The sequence below is a fragment of the Chenopodium quinoa genome, unplaced genomic scaffold, assembly GCF_001683475.1.
Source record: "Chenopodium quinoa cultivar QQ74 unplaced genomic scaffold, ASM168347v1, whole genome shotgun sequence".
Taxonomy (NCBI): domain Eukaryota; kingdom Viridiplantae; phylum Streptophyta; class Magnoliopsida; order Caryophyllales; family Amaranthaceae; genus Chenopodium; species Chenopodium quinoa.
Window position 1 is genome coordinate 763,392 of NW_018743292.1, and position 19,060 is coordinate 782,451.

Genomic DNA, 19,060 nt, shown 5'->3' on the forward strand with positions numbered 1-19,060 from the left:
TTTCATTTTAACACAACTAATTAAGAAGATTAATATTAACAGATCAAAGGAGTTACAAAAATTAATATTAACAGATCAAAGAAGATTAATATCAATGTATTTTAATGATAGCGTAATTTGATACAACTTAATATGCATTTGTTAGTTATGACTTATATTTTAAATGTTGTATGACTGAAATTATTAAATATCTATAAAAACACTATAACAACTTAAATATAGAATAATTATGACGCACATTGAGAGTAAGAAGAAGAATACGTAGTAACATAGACTCTATTCCTTGCATGTAAAAACCCTTAAATATTAACCTCCTTACAAAATATAAAGATTGAACGAAGTAACAAGAAAAAAGTTATTTTTCCCTATGGAAACACTATTAATTATCAAAACTAGCATTAAGACACAAAAGACTATTGATGTGAATTTCTCATTTTACTTAAAAGTCTTATTAAGTTTACTTTTGTTTCAAGAATTTTAAGTTATGATTGGGTGTTTAATGAAATTTAAACAAGTAATTCGTGTATTTAAGTTTTTGATAAGGGTTCACACTAGAAACGAACTTAAGCTTTTGTCATTAACATAAATTTTTTCCAATTTATTTTATATTATATAAATAAATAAAATAAAAGAAACTAAGTCATGAGGATTTATTTTGTTTGATTTAAAAGAGGCATACAATAAGAAAAAAGAAAGGGCAATAAAGAAAGAAAAAACAAATTATAAAAACATAATCAAAATTAAAGAGGAACTAAGCGTGGTAGAGCCAAGCCCTTACTATCCTTGTTTGAAATTCTGAATAAATTTAAAGGATAGAGTTCACAAATTGACAATATTGTAGGGTTGCATTGTGCTCGCTATGATGATAAGTATGTGAGTTTGGAATTAGGATTCTTTACATCAAATTTTATTTATCTTTGGAAATACTTGATTTGTAAATAATTGTAATGATAATTATCCCCTCCTTCACACTAACATTTCCATAAAAATATCATTCAATCATTATGAGTTCATTTTGTTTTCTACCTCCTAAGTCCTAATCAATTTCTTTCTTTTTAGTTAATTTTCTCCCATCCTTATCCTTTCATCTTCCCCTTCACCTCCATATTTCACATTTACATCTTCTCCATTCGTTATATATGTCGATACAACTCGTGCATCACACTAGTCATTAGACTTTTTATAGTACAACACAACCACTAAACAATACACTCACTTCATTTTATATCTCTACAATCATAATATGTCAAGAAATAATTAGCTCACGATGACAACAATTCGATATATATAGTGGCTTTCTCATGTCTCATTCTAGCAATTATATATATATGGGAATTGCTAGAATGAAAATGAGAATATGAGAAAACCACTTAAAAGTTGGCATATGTCCCACTTCCTAATTTTTTAAAAAGCAAATATTCCTTTCTTATGTACTTTGTACTTTATAAGGGACACGTGACAGTTTTTAACTGACTTTCTCATATTCTCATTTCTCATTCTAGCAAATCCCTATATATATATATATATATATATATATATATATATATATATATATATATATATATATATATATATATATATATATATATATATATATATATATATATATATATTTAAACTGACAAATTTAAGGCATATTCAACAAATTATAGCTGTGGAGATGACTGTTAGCTGTGGTATAGTGACGGTTACCTGTCGACAAGTTGTTAGCTATGAAATAATTTAAGAAATTTCCCATTCATTATCATGGGGTTACTTCATTAGTGTTGTAAGGATTACTCAATCAGTGTTACAGGGGTTACTTCATTAGTGTTATAGGGGATACTCAATCAGTATTACAGGGTAATTCGGTTGGTATTATAGATGTTACTTTATTTTTTTACAAGCGCCCATATGGTGTAACCAACCGCACACAAAATAATCTGTTCAAAACTTTTAATTTTTAATTTTTATTCGTTATGGGTATAACTTTTTGTCAGCATTGTCATTTGTTTGGTTATACGGATGGATTAGACATTGATATGATTGTATACCATCACTTTGTCCTTTACTTATAATTGGTGAGAAACTAGTGAAACTATGTTCCATATGTTTTTTTATCAAGTTGCTACTTGCTAGCAAAGTATCTTAACAGGAGTTAATGAGGCCCATTAGTTAGCGATTGGACAACTGGCCGACGTAATGGGCTATTTGTTACTGTATATATATGGTGGGCTCGGGTATTTATTGAAGAGCTAAAAATTAAAATAGGACACAATTGTTTTACCGTGGATAATTAACCTACAAAAGTACAAGGACAAATAAAATAAAATATAAAAACAAGAGCTAAATTTCCCATTCATTTTTTTTTGAATAGTCCCATTCAATTTATTTAAACATAAAATTCTATTTACGTTTTTTCAAAAATATTAGCAGGTTAGGCTATATTTGAGAACACATGCTAAGCACCTTATATGAAAAAAAAAAAGAAAAAAAAAAATCTGAAAATTTAAGACACCGTAATGTCCATGAATGATAAAGTGCTGAAAAATTAAGATACCTTAAGTTCAACTATACAGTGAGACAATACTAACACTAGTAACACATCTACATTACTATTTTAATCTCATGCACTACAAAAAATAAATATTGGTCAAAGATATGTAATCGTATATAAATAGTGCAAAAGTCAGAACATGTATTTTAAAACAAAGAGAGTAGTAGAGTTGTCAAGTTAGATGTGTAAATCAAGATTGACAATAGTCGTATATAATTTGACTTGTGGCATTATGTCAATATTATGTGTCCATGTTCAGTGATTTAGATTTAAGTTCGAGTCCTTTTAGCTCACTTCAAAACTAACTAATCGTGTTATTTTCGGATCGGGTAGATTTTGATAATAATCTAAATTACAACCACAAAGGGCCAGGATACATACTATAACATATCTTATCGTGGAAATCAAAAGCTTCAGAAGCCCGGAATTGAGTTGGGTATGGACCAGTGGTCCACATTATATAGTCCTATATACACCATATTGAATATGTAGTACAAGTATAAAATATGGTCCATACAATTATTATGAGACATTTGTACTGACATAAATACGTAGTATATATGATACAATTTTATTTTTTCTTCTCCATTTTTCAAGTTTTAATTGCTTTTTTTTTTTTTTTTTTTTTTTGGGTGGTGACTAGGTGAGCTTGTTTTTAACTATAATTTTATTTTGTTACTCCGTACTTTAATTGTTTTGGGTTCGAAGTACTCAAAAAGCGATTTCCGGATCGGATAGCTCAACCTCAGTGGTTTACAAAATATTTTGGGGTGTTAAATACCGCCATTTAAATTTATCGTTACCGCCATCATTTTAAGTAAACTGACAATCTTGCCCTTATTAACTTTTTTTTCTCATTTTCTTTCTCTAACATTAGTTCATCACTTCATCAATCGCAACCATGTTAACCACCACCTTCTACACCAGACAGCCACAATGAAGGCGAAAGTCGACGAGAAATGGATGGTGATCGAGGTGGCTCAACGGAAAACGAATCGGGGGTCAACCAGAGCTCCACGATAACCGATTTTGACCTCCGGTTACCATGGACGATAATCAGTTTTCATGGACGATAACCGGTTTTGGGCTCCAGTTACCATGGTCGACCGGAGGTCAAAACCGGTGACTGAAGTTCAAAACCGGTTGCCGTCCACGGTAACCGGTTTTCAGCTCCGGTTATGCACGGTTACCGAATGCCAAAACCGGTTACCGTGGACGGTAATCGGAGCCTAATTCAAAATTTGCTCAGTTTTCTTATAAAAAACAGAAAAAGTTCAAAAAAAGAAATTTAAAATATGGTGGCTGGTACCGGAGGTGAAACGGGTTGCCCACTACCGATAACCGGACGCCAGATTCGGTTGACCGTCGCTAGTAACCGAAGCTGAAAACCAGTTACCGGCTGCTGTCAACCAGTTTTCACCGCCGGTTACCGGTGCTGGTAACCGGTTTTCGCCTCTGGTTACCAGCCACTTATTGCATAAAAAAACGAAAATCAGGAAAAAAAAAAACATGCACACAAAGCGGAAACTACTTACCTCTTTTCCACCTATTTCGTCGTTGCCTGAGTCCGTGCCGGCTCCACCGCTTAAGGTCGCGCCGCCAATTGTTTCCCGGTAAACCCTAAATATGTGGTTGTGGAGGTTGTGTGGTAAAAAAGGTGGGTGGTTGGTGTTTGAGGAGAGAGAAAAAAAAGTAAGGGTGAAAAATGGGTTAAGGTCTAGTAAGGGTAAGATTGTCAGTTTGCTTGAAATGATGGCGGTATTTAGCATTTTATATAATTTTGTTGATTAAGCATATATTTACAAAAAAATTATTTTCTTCTAAAAGGAAATTTTTTTTTTCTAAAAGGAAAAAAAAAATTATTTTTGTTAAATGCATTAATCATTAATGTTCCAAAATAATTTTTAAGATGAAAAAGTATGATTCACCATACTTTTTTATTTTTTATTTTTATAAAGCATGATTCACTATACTAGTACATTTGATGATTTGAAGATGATGGTTTGTTAGAAATCGATTTACATAACTTCATTAATAGATATTTAGATATGATCATTATGATGGTTTGTTAAAAATCAAGTTCTCATTTACTACTCCGTCATCATCGTGAAGAATTCAAGACAAGAGCTACATGCCTATATACATAGACAAAGATATGTTAATTTAATAAACAAAAATTGAGTTTTCTTTCTTTTGGTAGGAAAGAGAAAAGGAAGTGTTTAGAGACAGATAAGATCATAAGATATGGATCCGTCCAAAAAAAAAATAATTCATAAGATATGGAGTATAATTAAATAGATATAAGGATTCATCTATTATGTTGTTTTCTCCGTTTATGAAAGTATATGACTCATTTACAATACACTTTTGTTTCTAGGTATACATGTGAATAGTTAAGTGGGTGTAAGGCAAAGTAATTTTTCAAACAATTTTTTGTTATTGTTTACTTTATTATATATATCACCCCATATTATAATTTATGAGAGCATTATATTCAATGAACTTAAAAGTTAATTTATTTGCCCACCTTTGACCCTCATCTGCTCAAAATGAGTTTTTTTTTTTACCTAGAACCTGTTTAATAGGTTACTACTTTTATTTATATATTTTTTTAATTTCTTATATCTCCTTCTTCCTACCTCTCACCTCCCAACTTCTTCAATGGCAGCACCACCACCGCCTCTCCATAACCACCATAACAGCCACCACTTGATCCCCACTAACCTCCACCACGAACTCCCAACCCTACCCCCTCCCACCAGACCACTTGGCCACTACTTGACCCCACACACCAAACACCACCTAACCCACCATTAGGGGTGGTTATTGGGCGGGTCGGTGCGGGTCGGTTGCGGATCAAGATGAATATTTAGCGGGTCAAGGTTGAGGTAAAAGTGAAATGGGCCATTAACTTCTACTTTCTGCTATCAGAGTTTCCGTGTGGTGACAAATCTGCTCAAAGTTTCCCTTTACTTGAAAATATTGATGATATGATGCATTTGTAAAATTGTCATCATTTATGTATTTAATCCTTGGAGTATTGGTACGAAATGACAATTATTTACTTAGGAGGGGAGTATAAACATACAAAGTATGTGGAATGACATTTCGTATTAGAAAGGAATGCTGATGAAGGTAATATTATCTAGAAAAAATACTCTTGTTTACAGTTAATGAAAAAAATAAACAATATATAAGGCTACAGAACCACAAACAATATAATGTTTAAGAACTATTGCAATATAATGTGACTACTCCAAGTTCCATGACCAGCAGCAAAGCAGGAACAAGCAGCTGGCAGCTTCAGCAACCTGGCAAAACAGAGACAGTAGCCTAGCAAGAAGTATCCAGCAGCATCCCAGAAGCAGAATTATCAACAACACTGCAAGATGACCAGCAAGCCAACCAAATAGTCCCACCAACAAGCACACATCCCTGGCAGCAGCATTAATTCAACAACACTGCCAAAGAATAAGAGTATATACAGGCTAATGTACAGAACCAGCAAATTATGAGCTCCTTTTGCTAGATTTAAAACAGAAATAAGGTTGTCTTTCCTTACTGTATTCTAGGCTAGAGAAATGAACAGGAGAATATTACCTAGTAGAAAGGATCTGCATCATCATCCTCTTCTTCTTCAATGATTTCATCTTCAAGTTCACTATCAACCTCTACTTGATTGCTTTCACGATGCCAATCTTGCATACATACTAAAGCTTGAATTGTTTTTTACTTTAATGAACTTCGCGATGCCGAAACAGTCTTTCCTCCAATACTAAAAGCAGACTTTGAAGCTACAGTACTCACAGGAATAGTCAACAAATCCCGTGCCATCTTAGATACCACAGGATACCTCATAGAACTTTGATGTCAAAACTCCAAAATATCTAATTGTGAATTGAGATCTAAAGCATCATCATCTAGGTACATCTCAAGTTGTGACTTTCCTACTTGAGACCTTGCACTAGTACCGACAAAATGGTCATAATCATCAAAGTATTTTCTAGCTCCGGAAGTACTAGGTGGAGAAGGAGCAACTACAATAGGTGAACTACTAGCATATTGCAACTTATGGTCCTCAAACATTGACTTCATAGTTCCCAACACCAAGTTAATTCGTCTTGAGGCCTCTACACATCCATATAACTTATTAAAACAATATTCCACAAATTTCACTTTGTACCTCGGATCAAGAATGGCGGCACATGACAAGTACAAATTGTAATCCGACCAATATTTGTCAAATTTTTCAAGCATTGGTTTCACCATTTCCTTTAAATAATCATAAGAACCTTTCTCCGCCTCAAGCAAATGGTGATGCACCATCCATGCACCTTTAAAATACACATTAGAAGTAGGATAATTCACCGTCGAAAACATACAAGCTAAGTAACCTCATAAAACAACTCCAAAAAATTGTGAATCACACTTACCTTTTCCCACTCATCAACAAAGTGAGAAGTGACACAAATGAAATGATGTCTAGTATGATTTGATTTCCAATTATCGGTTGTTAAACAAATTCTACCCGAAACATTAGACAACATCCCTCTCCAATACATAAGCCTTCAATAAATCTCTCTTTGTGGTTGCATGGCCAAATGGTTTAAACTTAGGGGTAGCTCTTTTCATCATTCTCCTAAATCCTTGTTCTTCAACCATAGTGAATGAATGACCTCCCTCAATAATGAAATTAAGAATCTCTTTTTGAAGTTCATTCATGTCAAAAACAAAATTTTCTTCATCACTATCTTCCTAAAATGTAAGTCCTAGAGGCCTATTTGTACACCTCTCTAAATGACGCTTCAAATGAGATGTACCACTATTACGATGTACAGATAAAATAGAATTACAATGTACACGTACATGTAGCAATTCTCTAACCTTGAACATTCTTCCCTTCAATAAGCTCTCTCCAAACTTTAGATCTCTTTTTTCTCTTTCGTTGCAGAGTGATGTATTCATTATATCCATCATCACGTGCCATAGAAGTAGTAGTAGTAGTAGTAGTATCATCATCCATATTAAGGAACACACTGCACAATTGCAAGCAAGCTTAGAAAGATTACCAACAGTTAATGGGAGTTATTGGACCAAATGCATCCATAGACTAAAGCTTCGCTGATAGAAACAGAATAAGCTATGAAACTAAGCACTGAAAACATAGAGATGCCTCTACTCCCTTGTGAGAAATGAGAGCTACGACAGAGGGGCAGATAATGAAACGTAAACAATTTAAACAAAAATACAATTGTATATACCTTCATATCTATTCTACTGTCAAAATTTACATCAATACCTTCCCAAAGAACTGATTAACCACAGTGTAGTATTGCAAGGATTGACATTTGATATCATATACTGTAACGTATACAAAATTCACAAGCATAAATGATCACAACTTTGCAGAAGAGAAGAAAAGCATAATTCGGCATTGAAAACAACAAAATTGTAAATGTCATACATACATCCTATACCAACAATTTTGCAAAAAGAAACAGGTTATTTAACTCATCTTCATAATCACCAAAACAATAATTACAAAAAGTTAAATTGAATTCAACCAACATTTGGGGGTTCTCAAAAACTTACTAACCGATTCATCAAAAGAAATGATAGAATACTCCGGTGAAGGAACCACCTTCTTACATGCCAACTGCCACAACCAACTCCATAACTTTGATGCTAAAAGCTCAGTTGCACTTCCTTAATCCACATCACAATACATCATGATTCACAATGACACAAAATACAAACCTAATCGAATGGCAAATTATCGAATACTCTGCCTCAGGAACATGATTTAAAGGACTGAAATGTGTACTTCAATTATACAGAAATAATTCCTCTTAATCAATCTTATTAAAAGTATCACAATTTGAGCCAAAAATGCGCAACAAAAAAGCTAATGCCGACGATCAAACATTAACAAAACGAAAACATGAATCAAAATTGAGGAACAGATTAAGAGAGAGAAAATGATGATATCTGAAAAGCTGAGAAGCAACTTCAATGGAGAACTCTGAGTGCGCTTCAATGGAGGAGAGAGAAAGGTTTCTGTAAATTGTTATTGGGGTTAAGTCAGAGAAGGGGTGAGTGGGGCTGACCCTTAACCAATTATTGGACTTTTTATTTTAATTCTTAAATTATTGGGCTCTAACTGGAAACCCTATAAAAGCCCTATAAAATAAGACCTTATAAAAGCCTTGTCCACTAAAAAATTAAAGGGTCAAAACCCTTTAGTATTAGGCCCGACCCTTTTGCCATTGAGTAGCCATACACAATAACCAGGCCTACCCACCATATAACCCCCCCGACTAAATCACACGCCTGTGCTGTCCAACCCCAGCTGACCTCGCAACCCAACTCCGGCGACCCATATAAACTCCACCCCTTAACCGGAAACTCACCCCCACCACTAGCTCGACACCACATCCCAAAAACCTCTTTCATTTAGCAACCACCTACACCGAAAACCCACACCACCTCTCAGGTCTTAACTCCACCATCCTGCCACTCCACCGATAAACATTAACCACCTATCAACTTCACCAATTCACCTCCGTACGCTAATCTTCTTCCCCTCTCAAATCCGATTTCTCGCGCAATTGTCAGTCGAAACCTTACAAAACTGGAGCAATAGTCGATTGAGGGCTGCTATACACTAGGGGATAGGGGCTGCAATTTAGTGGGTGGGGCTCTAGCACCGGCAGGAAGAGGGGAGCTAGTTAAGGTGGGGGATTAGGAGAAGAAGGAAGATGAAAGGGGCTAGAAGTGAAATTAATAATCAGGTGCGATGGTGGTTTTGTAGGTTGTCGTGGCTCCGGCAAGGGGAGGGATAAACTCCGGTTGGGGGAGGCCAGGTGAGTCAGTTCGGCAAGGGAAGGGATCGAGGAAGTGGGAAAGGGTTATTAATTTATTTTTTTAATTATCCTTTTTTTAAATAAATTATTAAAAAAAACAAAAACCAATAAGAAGGTGACACGTGTCAAGTCACCTTCTTAAACAGGTTACTAATGGGGGTTAAAGGTGGGATTGTTTCTAGATTTCAAAGAGGTGGGATTGTTTTGAGCAGAAAAGCCAAAGGTGGGATTATTAGTTTCCATTTTCCCATTATTTTTTAATTAATTTTGGCATTAACAACGTATTGATTCATTTTGTATGTTCACACTATATATATACCTTTTGTTCGTAACTAAATAGGTTCAAAATTATATTCATAAACCTTGATCGAATTATGAAAGGCGTACTTATATATAGTATATAGGTTCAACTTGAACATACCGGTATTGATTTGACTAAACTTTACCCAAAACCAAGAATGCTTAAAAATTATCCGACCCGATAATTATCCAACTCAAATCGAAATCGAACCTGAACTACCAACCATAAATCATCCACAAACTAACCTAACTTGCTGTAACCTAAACCTTAAATAGATCTGACTCGAATTTGATTTGAATTGAACCCAACCTACACGCGAACGAAAGGGAATGACTCGATAACTTGAACCAATTTTAACTTGACCAAACCCGAACCTAAATTCAGTATGAAGGCTAAATTTACTCAACATGACCTGAGTTTGATCTAAGACTTAATTTGACCCAACCTTTGGTACATTTCAACCTTATAAATGGGATAATATTGGCACTTTGGTGGGTGAAGATTGCTTACCTTTCCACCCACTTTCATACAACCTAGCCCACAAACCAAGTTAACTCGTGCAAAAATCGATCTAATTCAAAAGAACAAATAATTTTCTCCCTAAAAAAAGTCTTTCGTAATACCTTTAATTCTTTAAACACATTAGTGGTTTCACAAAATTTAGGTCAATTATAAATAGACCTTGCAAACGGGTTGTTCAGGTCGGGTCAGGTCAATTCGGGTTTCGAGTCAAATTCAGGTCAGCACTTTGGGTTAAATTCAGGTCAGGTCAAGTTCGGATCGGGTCAGTTCGAATTGAGTCAATTTTTGGGACCAATTTTCGGGTCAATTTTCATTCGACTCATTCAATAATAAACCGTTAAACACAATTTTCACATGCATTTAAAGATTTAATTTTGGCGGGAGATATTTGAAGGATAGACAAAGAAAATAAGTTTCACATGCTTTAAAAACGCAAATTCTTAACATTGATCTGTCTTCTCGACCGTCGATATGCAATCATCCAATCTTAACCATTCCAATGTGGCCAAGTACATCATTCTAGCGTACACCTGCCCACATCAGATCTTTTTCTCTTCCCTCTTTTTTCCTCTAAACTAAAACCCTAATTTCCGACAAATTTGAAGAAATTTTTGCAGATTCAATTCCTAAGAATCTGTGAGAGAATTAGCTTCGATGGATTCTGGGGATGACAGTGATGTTCCAATTGAGCCCAAAAAGGGGAAATCTAAGACTCCTAGAAAAACTAAAGAAAGCGTTCTCAAGCAAAGTAAGTTCAATTGTTTGATTTTTTTAATTAAACTTGGATTAAATTAGGATTTTGATTGATGAATTAAAGATATTATTTTTGTGGGTTCGCAGAATCACCAGCGGAATTCTTTGCGGAGAACAAGAATATTGCTGGATTTGACAATGTAAGTTCCGAGCTCAATTTCTTTAAGCATATAGTGATTTTATCCCCAATTTTTGTGATTTTTAATGAATTTTTGACCTAAGACCCTTTTTAGATATCATTATGATCTTGCCTGAACTACATGAATGTGATTTACTTGATGATTTATTTATATAAAATTTGGGTTATTGTACATTGGAGCTTGTTATAAACTTATAATAGTCAGCTGTGAATTAGGGATAACACTATTTTTATTTTATTTTATTTTTTTTTTCTGAGGAGAACGTGTTGGATTATAGTTATAGGTCCGGTATCTCTCGGATGGTGTTGAAGTTACGCCTTGCTCCACCGTGCTTTCACTGTGATTTTTTTAACTGATAACGAGTCCCGACTGAATGTTTATGGTATTGCCAGAATGAGATATGAATGGAAGTTGAGGTGTGTTGAAAGGTTGTAATGAAAAATAATGTATGTGATAATATTGCTTTACTTCATGTTGTATTATTCGTCTATTGCAGCCTGGGAAGTCCCTATACACTACTGTGAGAGAGTTGGTTGAAAATGCTCTTGATTCTTCAGAGTCTATATCAGAGCTTCCTGTTGTGGAAGTTACAATGTAAGTGGTTTTAGCTAATGAACTATGACACGAATGTATGGATTGCATCTTCTAATCATGTTGACTAGTTTGATGTTTGATTATCTGGTTTTTATTCAGCATCTAATTTCATGTTTTTACTGTTTTTTGTTATTGAAGTGAAGAGATAGGGAAGAGTAAGTTCAATTCTATGATTGGTCTCATTGATCGGGAGCGAGTTGATCAGGAATTATATGATGATTATGAGACAGCTAAAGCTCGTGAGGTACGTGTGCTTTTAGTGTTCCATCAAATGCAATTAGTTATCTAATGCGTATTTTTGACGGTTTAAATTTAATGGAAGGATTTAAGTGATTTTAATTTGTGGAAATTTGAAAGATTGTCTTAGAAGGCAACGACTTCTAAGTTTGATCTTAGGAGCAACGATCCCAAAACCCTATAGTTAACAACTAGTTTGAACCTTAACAAAGTTCTCTTCAAGCAAAAGCTCAATAATCTCAACTTTTAATTCATAAACGCCCTCCTCAAATAATTGACATACAACTAGTATATATATAGGAAAAACAAATCTATCCTACTTGCCCTGCAAGCAAACTAAATAAAAAGCCCTAATAATTAATTAATGAACCAAGAGAGCCCACTAATTAATTAACACAACTTTAGAAACCCAAGGCCCCATAACTACTACGAAGAAAATAATAAAAACATTATTAAAAACTCACTTGTAAAACCCTTACTTTAAGAGTAAGGTAAAACCAAGAGAGTATCTAAATAAAGCAATAAAAATAGTTATAAGAGAGGGGACTCGATTCACATCATTATCCAAGCATGGTTATTCCCGTAGTGGTTTTGGTCATGGTTTATTCTTGAGTTTTAAATTTACAAATTGATTTGTTCATATGGTTTTTATTCTTGAATTTCTATTTTACAAATTTTAGGTCTCTATGCCAGTAGCCCAGTATGGTTAGTGACTGATATCACGAGTTTAGCTAGGTTTTAAACGAGGAATATGTGGATCAGGATATTTAATTTTGATCTGACCTCTTAGTATTTGTTGCTCACATAGAAACGCCTGGCAAAGGAAGCCCGTGATCTGGAAATCCATGCAAAAAATGCAGCTTTGGGGAAGAAAGTTAAAGAGACTGCTGCAAAAGCTAGCAAAGGCCGCGGTGAAGCCTCTTTTTTCAGGGTGATATGTAAGGTGCTTTATATCTCAACCTTTTGTCTATTTGGTCTTATTTTTACTGAAAGCTCTTGCAGATTTTCTGATAATTTTCAGAATTCTCCTCCGCTTTTATGTTGATAGTGTTTTCCACCTAATGCAGGACAATGGAAAAGGAATGCCGCATGATGACATACCTAATATGTTTGGGAGAGGTGATAATATTAATATGCTTGGAGTCTACTTATCTCCCTGCTTTTTCTTTGTTGTTAATTTTATTTTTCCCTTACATGCAGTTTTATCTGGAACGAAATATGGACTGAAGCAAACACGTGGGAAATTCGGATTAGGGGCTAAGATGGTATGTGTTGTCTTCAGCTAAAAATTGAGCAGCTCTTTTGTTGTATGATTTTTGTTGCACTAGATAGTAGCATTTGTACCTTTTCTTTGATGTCAAGCTTATGTTCCAAGCTGTGTGATTTTTTATGCTATAGATTGAGTGTTATCAGGCTTATGTAACTCATATCAAACTTATGTAGGCTTTGATTTGGTCCAAGATGAGCACTGGACTACCTATAGAGATATCATCAGCAATGAAAGGCCATAATTATGTATCATTCTGCAGGCTGGATATTGACATTCATCGGTATGATAGAAATTACTGAATATCTGGGGTTTATGTTTGTATCTCCAATGCTATATTGTTTATACTTTACATAATGGGACCAGTATGCTAATGGTTTGCTTCTAGGAATATTCCACACATTCATATACATGAAAAACGTGAAAATAAGGACCGTTGGCATGGAGCTGAAATTCAAGTTGTCATTGAGGGAAATTGGACTACCTACCGGGTATTTAGTAGTGTCATTTGGTCTTTATCCAGGCACAGTTTGTTTTTGCTTTGTCAGCTTATTCTTTAGTTACTATAACTTGAAACTTATTATTTTTTCTAATTATTGGTAATGCTTTGCTCATGCAGTCTAAGATATTGCATTACATGCGTCAGATGGCTGTCATCACCCCTTATGCTCAATTTGTCTTCAAATATATCTCAGAAACACCCGAGTATGTTGTCCCCCTTTTGTCCTTGTTTTCTGCATCTTTCACTTGCCGCATTTTGGCTGTCTCCATGCAACAACAAAACTTAAACTCTTCCCCGGACTGATTAACTCTCATTGAGTATGTTGTTGCCTTCTAGGTATTGGCTAATTATTTATCTATTTTATTTATGCAGTAAAAATGTGACCATAGGATTTGCACGAAGAACTGATGTAATGCCTCCTATACCCATGGAAACAAAGTATCATCCATCTGCTGTTGATCTATTACTCATTAAGCGGCTTATTGGTGAAACTTCAAAGCAGAATTTGCTACAGTTTCTTCAACATGATTTCGTGAATATAGGAAAACCTCATGCTCAGCGTCTGATTGGTAAAAAAATATTTTTGAAACACATTATAAATTTATAATGTACTACGTACCTGGTAATAAGTAAAAAAGAAATTTACTTTTTAAAAAATTAGAGTTTTGAGATGCCCCAAAGTGAATTTGAAGGTTGTGTTGCACTTGTGATTCCCCTATCACTGGTTGGCCTATGAAAATCTTGTCATTGTTTACTTCTTAACTATTTCTAGCACAGGGCAGAACAGTTGTCAAGGAGGCTTAATTCTGTCTGACATACAGAAACATAGTGCTTATTTGGCTGCAATGGGAAATCATTTCTCTTGGTAATTCCTAGGAAATTGGTTAATCTTGTTTTGGTTGCAATGGGAAATAATTTCTCATGGTGATTTATATTTCAGGGGATTTAACTTTCCTTGTGTAATTCCTAGGAAATTGGTTAAACTTGTTTGGTTGCAATGGGAAATAATTTTCTTGTGGTAATTTACATTTCAAGGGATTTAACTTTCTTTGTTTAATTCCTAGGAAATTGGTTAAACTTGTTTGGTTGTCATATGAGAATTTAAATTTCGTGACAATTGTGAATGACAGGAGGTTGGGGAGGGAGTGGGGTTAAGTAAAATAACTTTCCAAGTTCCCATGCTATGGGGGAATTTCCAATTCCGAAGGAAGTTGCAATCCTCCATTTTGGAAAATTTATGTCAACCACATAAGATGTGATTCAACCATTTCCTTGGAATTTTCATTCACTTTGTGAATTAAGTGCAATCAAAATCAAACAAGCACAAGATTTATGATTCCATCTTGTGAAACTACCATTTGGTAGCATCTCTGTATGGACAAGGGCCAAAATCTTGTCTTGCTATCATATTGTTATTGCTCAGTACTTGTTAGAGATGGTTCAATTGCATAGAAATTGATAATTATCTTTGTTTCAAATATATGCTAACTGGCTAATACAAGTTTTTAATTATAGACACTCAGATGGATCTATTATGATGATGCTTTGTCAACTTTCAGGTGAAATGGGCCCAGAATTTAGCCCTAAAATGGCTGTAAAATCACTCACCTCACAGCAGCTCGTTCGCATACATCAGTTGTTTCGTCAGGCTAAATTTGGTGATCCTAGTGGAGATGTAAGCCACTTGCTGCTTATATCATTGGTGAATTTGCATTGAAATTTTTGCCTCTGTCTCTTACAGCATTTTAATGGCTTGTGAACTTCTTGCAGTGCCTCAGCCCTGCAGGAGAGTACAATCTTCGGTTAGGTATCATTAAAGAGTTGCATCCTGATATGGTTGCTACTTACTCTGGCAGGTTTGTATCTACTTTTGAGAACTATTTAATTTTTCTCTTTTCTTGACATCATGCTGAAATAATGTATATATGGACAAACTATTCTCAATTATTATATTGCTACAATATTCTAATCAACTTTTGCTGTGAAATTATATTACTGCTGTATGTCTTTCTATGCAGTGCTCAAGTATTTGAAGGCCACCCTTTTCTTGTAGAAGCTGGAGTCAGTGTTGGTGGCAAAGATGTTAAACAAGTAAGTAGTTGCATCAGCTTTGTTAATTTTGGCCATTGATGTAGAATAGTGATGCCAATAATTGAGGTATGTAAAGTTGGGATTTTAGTCCCTCAAGGACAGAAAAGGCAGGAATTTAGTGAAAGGCATTGCTTTGAGGTTGTTTTTCTTTTGATAGATTTACAAGGCGGATTATAATGTGTTTTGTCGTCATAAAATTGTTTGGTTATTATAACGACTCAGTATGGGCTTGTTCTAAAAAATTCCTAGGCCTTGTAGGCTTGTAGCATCAGTGATCAGTCATTAGATGCCTATATTTGCAATTGCATACGAAGTATTATTTAGAGTTGTCATGCTGCTTGGCAATTGTTTGAAAATATTCAAAGTTATCAATGTGTGAATGATGGTTCCTTTTCACCTATAGTCCTATGTTTGGCTATATGTCTAATTTCTGTTTTACTATAGGGTTTAAACATCTTCCGGTTTGCCAACCGAATTCCACTTCTCTTCGAGCAAGGTGCTGATGTTGTTACGAGGACGGCTATAAAGAGGATCAAGTAAATGCTTTTTATTTAAGCCCTTGTCCTTGCTATTCTGAGGCAGTGCCTTAAATTATATTGATGAAAGCATCTCATTGGGAGCTTATTTGTCAGTTGGGGCAGTTACAAAATTAACCAGAATCAGGACAAGGTCGGAGTCTTTGTCAGCATTGTTAGCACAAAAATCCCATTTAAAGGGACTGGAAAGGAATACATTGGTGATGACATCAGTGAGATAGCTGCGGCAGTCAAGGTGAGTCTTTTCTCAGTTTTAAATTTTACTTATGAAGTTTGGATTTGGTCAAACACTGGTTCTCATTCTATGGTATGTTTACAGTATGCTATTCAGCAATGTTGTATCCAGTTGAAGTCCAAGATAGTGAAGAGAATTCAGGCCAGGGAACAACAGGAAAGAAAGAGAAATATGAGCAAGTAAATATAAGCCCTGGTTCTCTTTCTTAAGTATTTTTATTTATTTGTTTTTTTTATGCTCACCCTTCCTGGTTCTTGCAAATGTTAGATACATTCCAGATGCTGCAAATGCCATCTATGATGTGCTTAAAGAGGCGGCACAATTGCATACATCAAAAAAGAGAAAGTATGAAGGCGAGGATGCAGAAATACTGAGAAAGGTGTCAACTCGTGCTTTAACAACAGAGACACTTAAAGAGAAACTCGCTAGACATGTTGAGCAGGTAAGATCAGCAGCTTGCCTCTACTGTGGCAAAATATATCTGCTTTCTGCCAGGATCTTCTTTGATTTCATAGCCATATTTCTGAATGTACATCAGATTTTGTATATTCTTGAGTCCTGGTACCAATATCTGTGCTGTTGAGTCATTAGTTCATGTGATGCTCTGCCATCTTTGCATCCATATTCTCATCTTACCTTTATCTTTAAGCACTGAACATATTCTTGTACGCATCCAACAAATTGAAACATACTCCCTCCACCTGTAAAAAGTCCACACTGACTGAATCCTTCATGATACAGCGTGATTTTACAGAAAGACCGTTTAGAATAGTTAAGCCATTTCTTTCCTCTTTACCACTTATTCCAAGAAGTAGCATATTGGAATTATAATTTTAAGATGTAAGGAAAGATGGTACTTGATACAAGTATGTGGCTATTAATAACAGCCGAAGGGAGTATATCTTACTTGCTCTAGGAACAGCCACAGTGGCTGCTATCATGCTATCATTTTATTGTCAACCTTCTCTTTTCCATTTAATGTGACTTTTCTTTATAATTGTTGTTCTTGCAGGTCGATTATGAAATGGCTCTTGAATATGCTACACAGGCTGGAGTTAGCGATGAACCTAGAGAAGCTTTTCATGTACAGTCACTAGAATCGGAAAACAACTTCATTGACCTGCACAGTCCTGTTTTTGTTTTCAGACTTTTCCAGTAGAATCAGGTATAAGTTCATACTGTATTTTTTTATTTAATAAATTATATTTACACTCAGGGTGTTGTAATTTTTTTTTCCTTTTTCTTTCTATAATTCTATTATTTTCGGTTGAAAATATACTAATAAAATTTTATGTTAAAGAGTGTAACTGACTTATATGCGAACTAACTGTAATCTTTTATAGTCTTTAGGATTGTATATGTGTTCTGTTGTTTTTTTCTTTCCCCTTCCAATATGTAAATGGAAGATTTGAGACTGGATGTAAAAGTTGAACAATATTATAGATAGAAGCATAGATCAATTTCAATGTTTTTCTTTGTGCATATTTCTCCAAGGACTTGATGATCAAGTGAGTTGGTGTGCCAATCACCTTTTCCCCGGTACTGAAGAGTGATTGTCAATCTGTTATGATATCATCCTCTCCCTGTGGTAAACCAGATAGAAGGAATGCTTTTCCTCAGACTTGTGGGCTATTGTCAATGTTGAAAACTGTATACTTGACATATTGTATAGTGTATAATTGACATGGCTCTTACTTTTTTTTAATTATTTTTTTTTATTTTTTAATGTGAACCTGACTTGAAATTGCAATGCTAAGGAGATGGTAGGAAACAGTTATAGTATTATCTTCCTATGTCCATGTATTATATTCTTTCAACATGTTGATATATAATGGTTTATGTACATCCTTTTGGTGGAGATGCATTATGTTCTTCCCCATTGTCGGTATTGAAACTGTTGCAGTGCCGTGCCTTCAACCTTAGACTGGGATCGTCTTTTTTAACCTCATCTCAACCTTTGCTTGATTCAGCCACATGTACTCATCATCCACTGACTTGTCTTTGCTTTATATGGCTCAAGCTTGTCTGATGACCCACCCAGAGGACCGTTCCATTGATCTCTTATTTTGGGTTGAACCTCAATTATACAGTATGTAATGTATGTTTTGGATTTGAAGTATCCATGCATACAAGATCCTTTTCATCGTAGGAGCTACCTGATGCAAATTTGTCACAGTTTTCCAAATGTAGTATTAGTATCTACGCAAGTAAAAAGTGACGTTTTCTAAAATATCCTCAAATTCCTTACTAAGTTTGGAATGTTGACGGAATTTTGATACAAGAAATTCATTTTTTTACAAGTGAATGTGTAAAGTTTAGATGACATATTGATAATATCTTTTAATGGTTATGTTAGAAATAACTTGAATTCAAATTATGTTTTATATTTCGGACTTACTGTTACATTTTGCATTTTACAGTAATAAGTAAAGAACTTTAGCATTAATTTCGTGATACATCTACTTCTACTTATGTATTTGTTG

At 34.7% G+C, this 19,060-nt stretch overlaps 1 protein-coding gene and 1 long non-coding RNA gene across 3 annotated transcripts; one reads left to right on the plus strand and one right to left on the minus strand.

The window, feature by feature from the left end:
• Positions 1–5,630: 5,630 nt before the first annotated feature.
• On the minus strand, positions 5,631–9,603 carry LOC110736164. The gene is made up of 3 exons (XR_002514210.1): positions 8,133–9,603; positions 6,137–7,572; positions 5,631–5,971 (listed from the first exon to the last, which is right to left on the minus strand). It is a non-coding gene; the product is annotated as an uncharacterized LOC110736164 (long non-coding RNA).
• A 1,186-nt stretch (positions 9,604–10,789) lies between these two features.
• Positions 10,790–18,716, plus strand: LOC110736165 (DNA topoisomerase 6 subunit B-like). 2 transcript variants are annotated; one of them, XM_021916315.1, is made up of 20 exons: positions 10,790–10,970; positions 11,063–11,115; positions 11,612–11,709; positions 11,848–11,953; positions 12,755–12,889; positions 13,014–13,065; positions 13,147–13,211; positions 13,390–13,496; positions 13,602–13,704; positions 13,833–13,918; positions 14,088–14,284; positions 15,275–15,390; positions 15,486–15,571; positions 15,734–15,806; positions 16,251–16,342; positions 16,439–16,577; positions 16,662–16,756; positions 16,845–17,019; positions 17,590–17,742; positions 18,072–18,716. In XM_021916315.1, the coding sequence occupies exons 1-19, from the start codon at positions 10,877–10,879 to the stop codon at positions 17,734–17,736; spliced, it is 2,019 nt and encodes a 672-aa protein (XP_021772007.1). In that variant the 5' UTR covers positions 10,790–10,876; the 3' UTR covers positions 17,737–17,742; positions 18,072–18,716. The 2 variants fall into 2 exon arrangements, with proteins under 2 accessions (XP_021772007.1, XP_021772006.1); XM_021916314.1 differs by lacking the exon at positions 18,072–18,716 and having other exon boundaries at positions 17,590–18,059.
• The last annotated feature ends 344 nt before the right edge of the window (positions 18,717–19,060 follow it).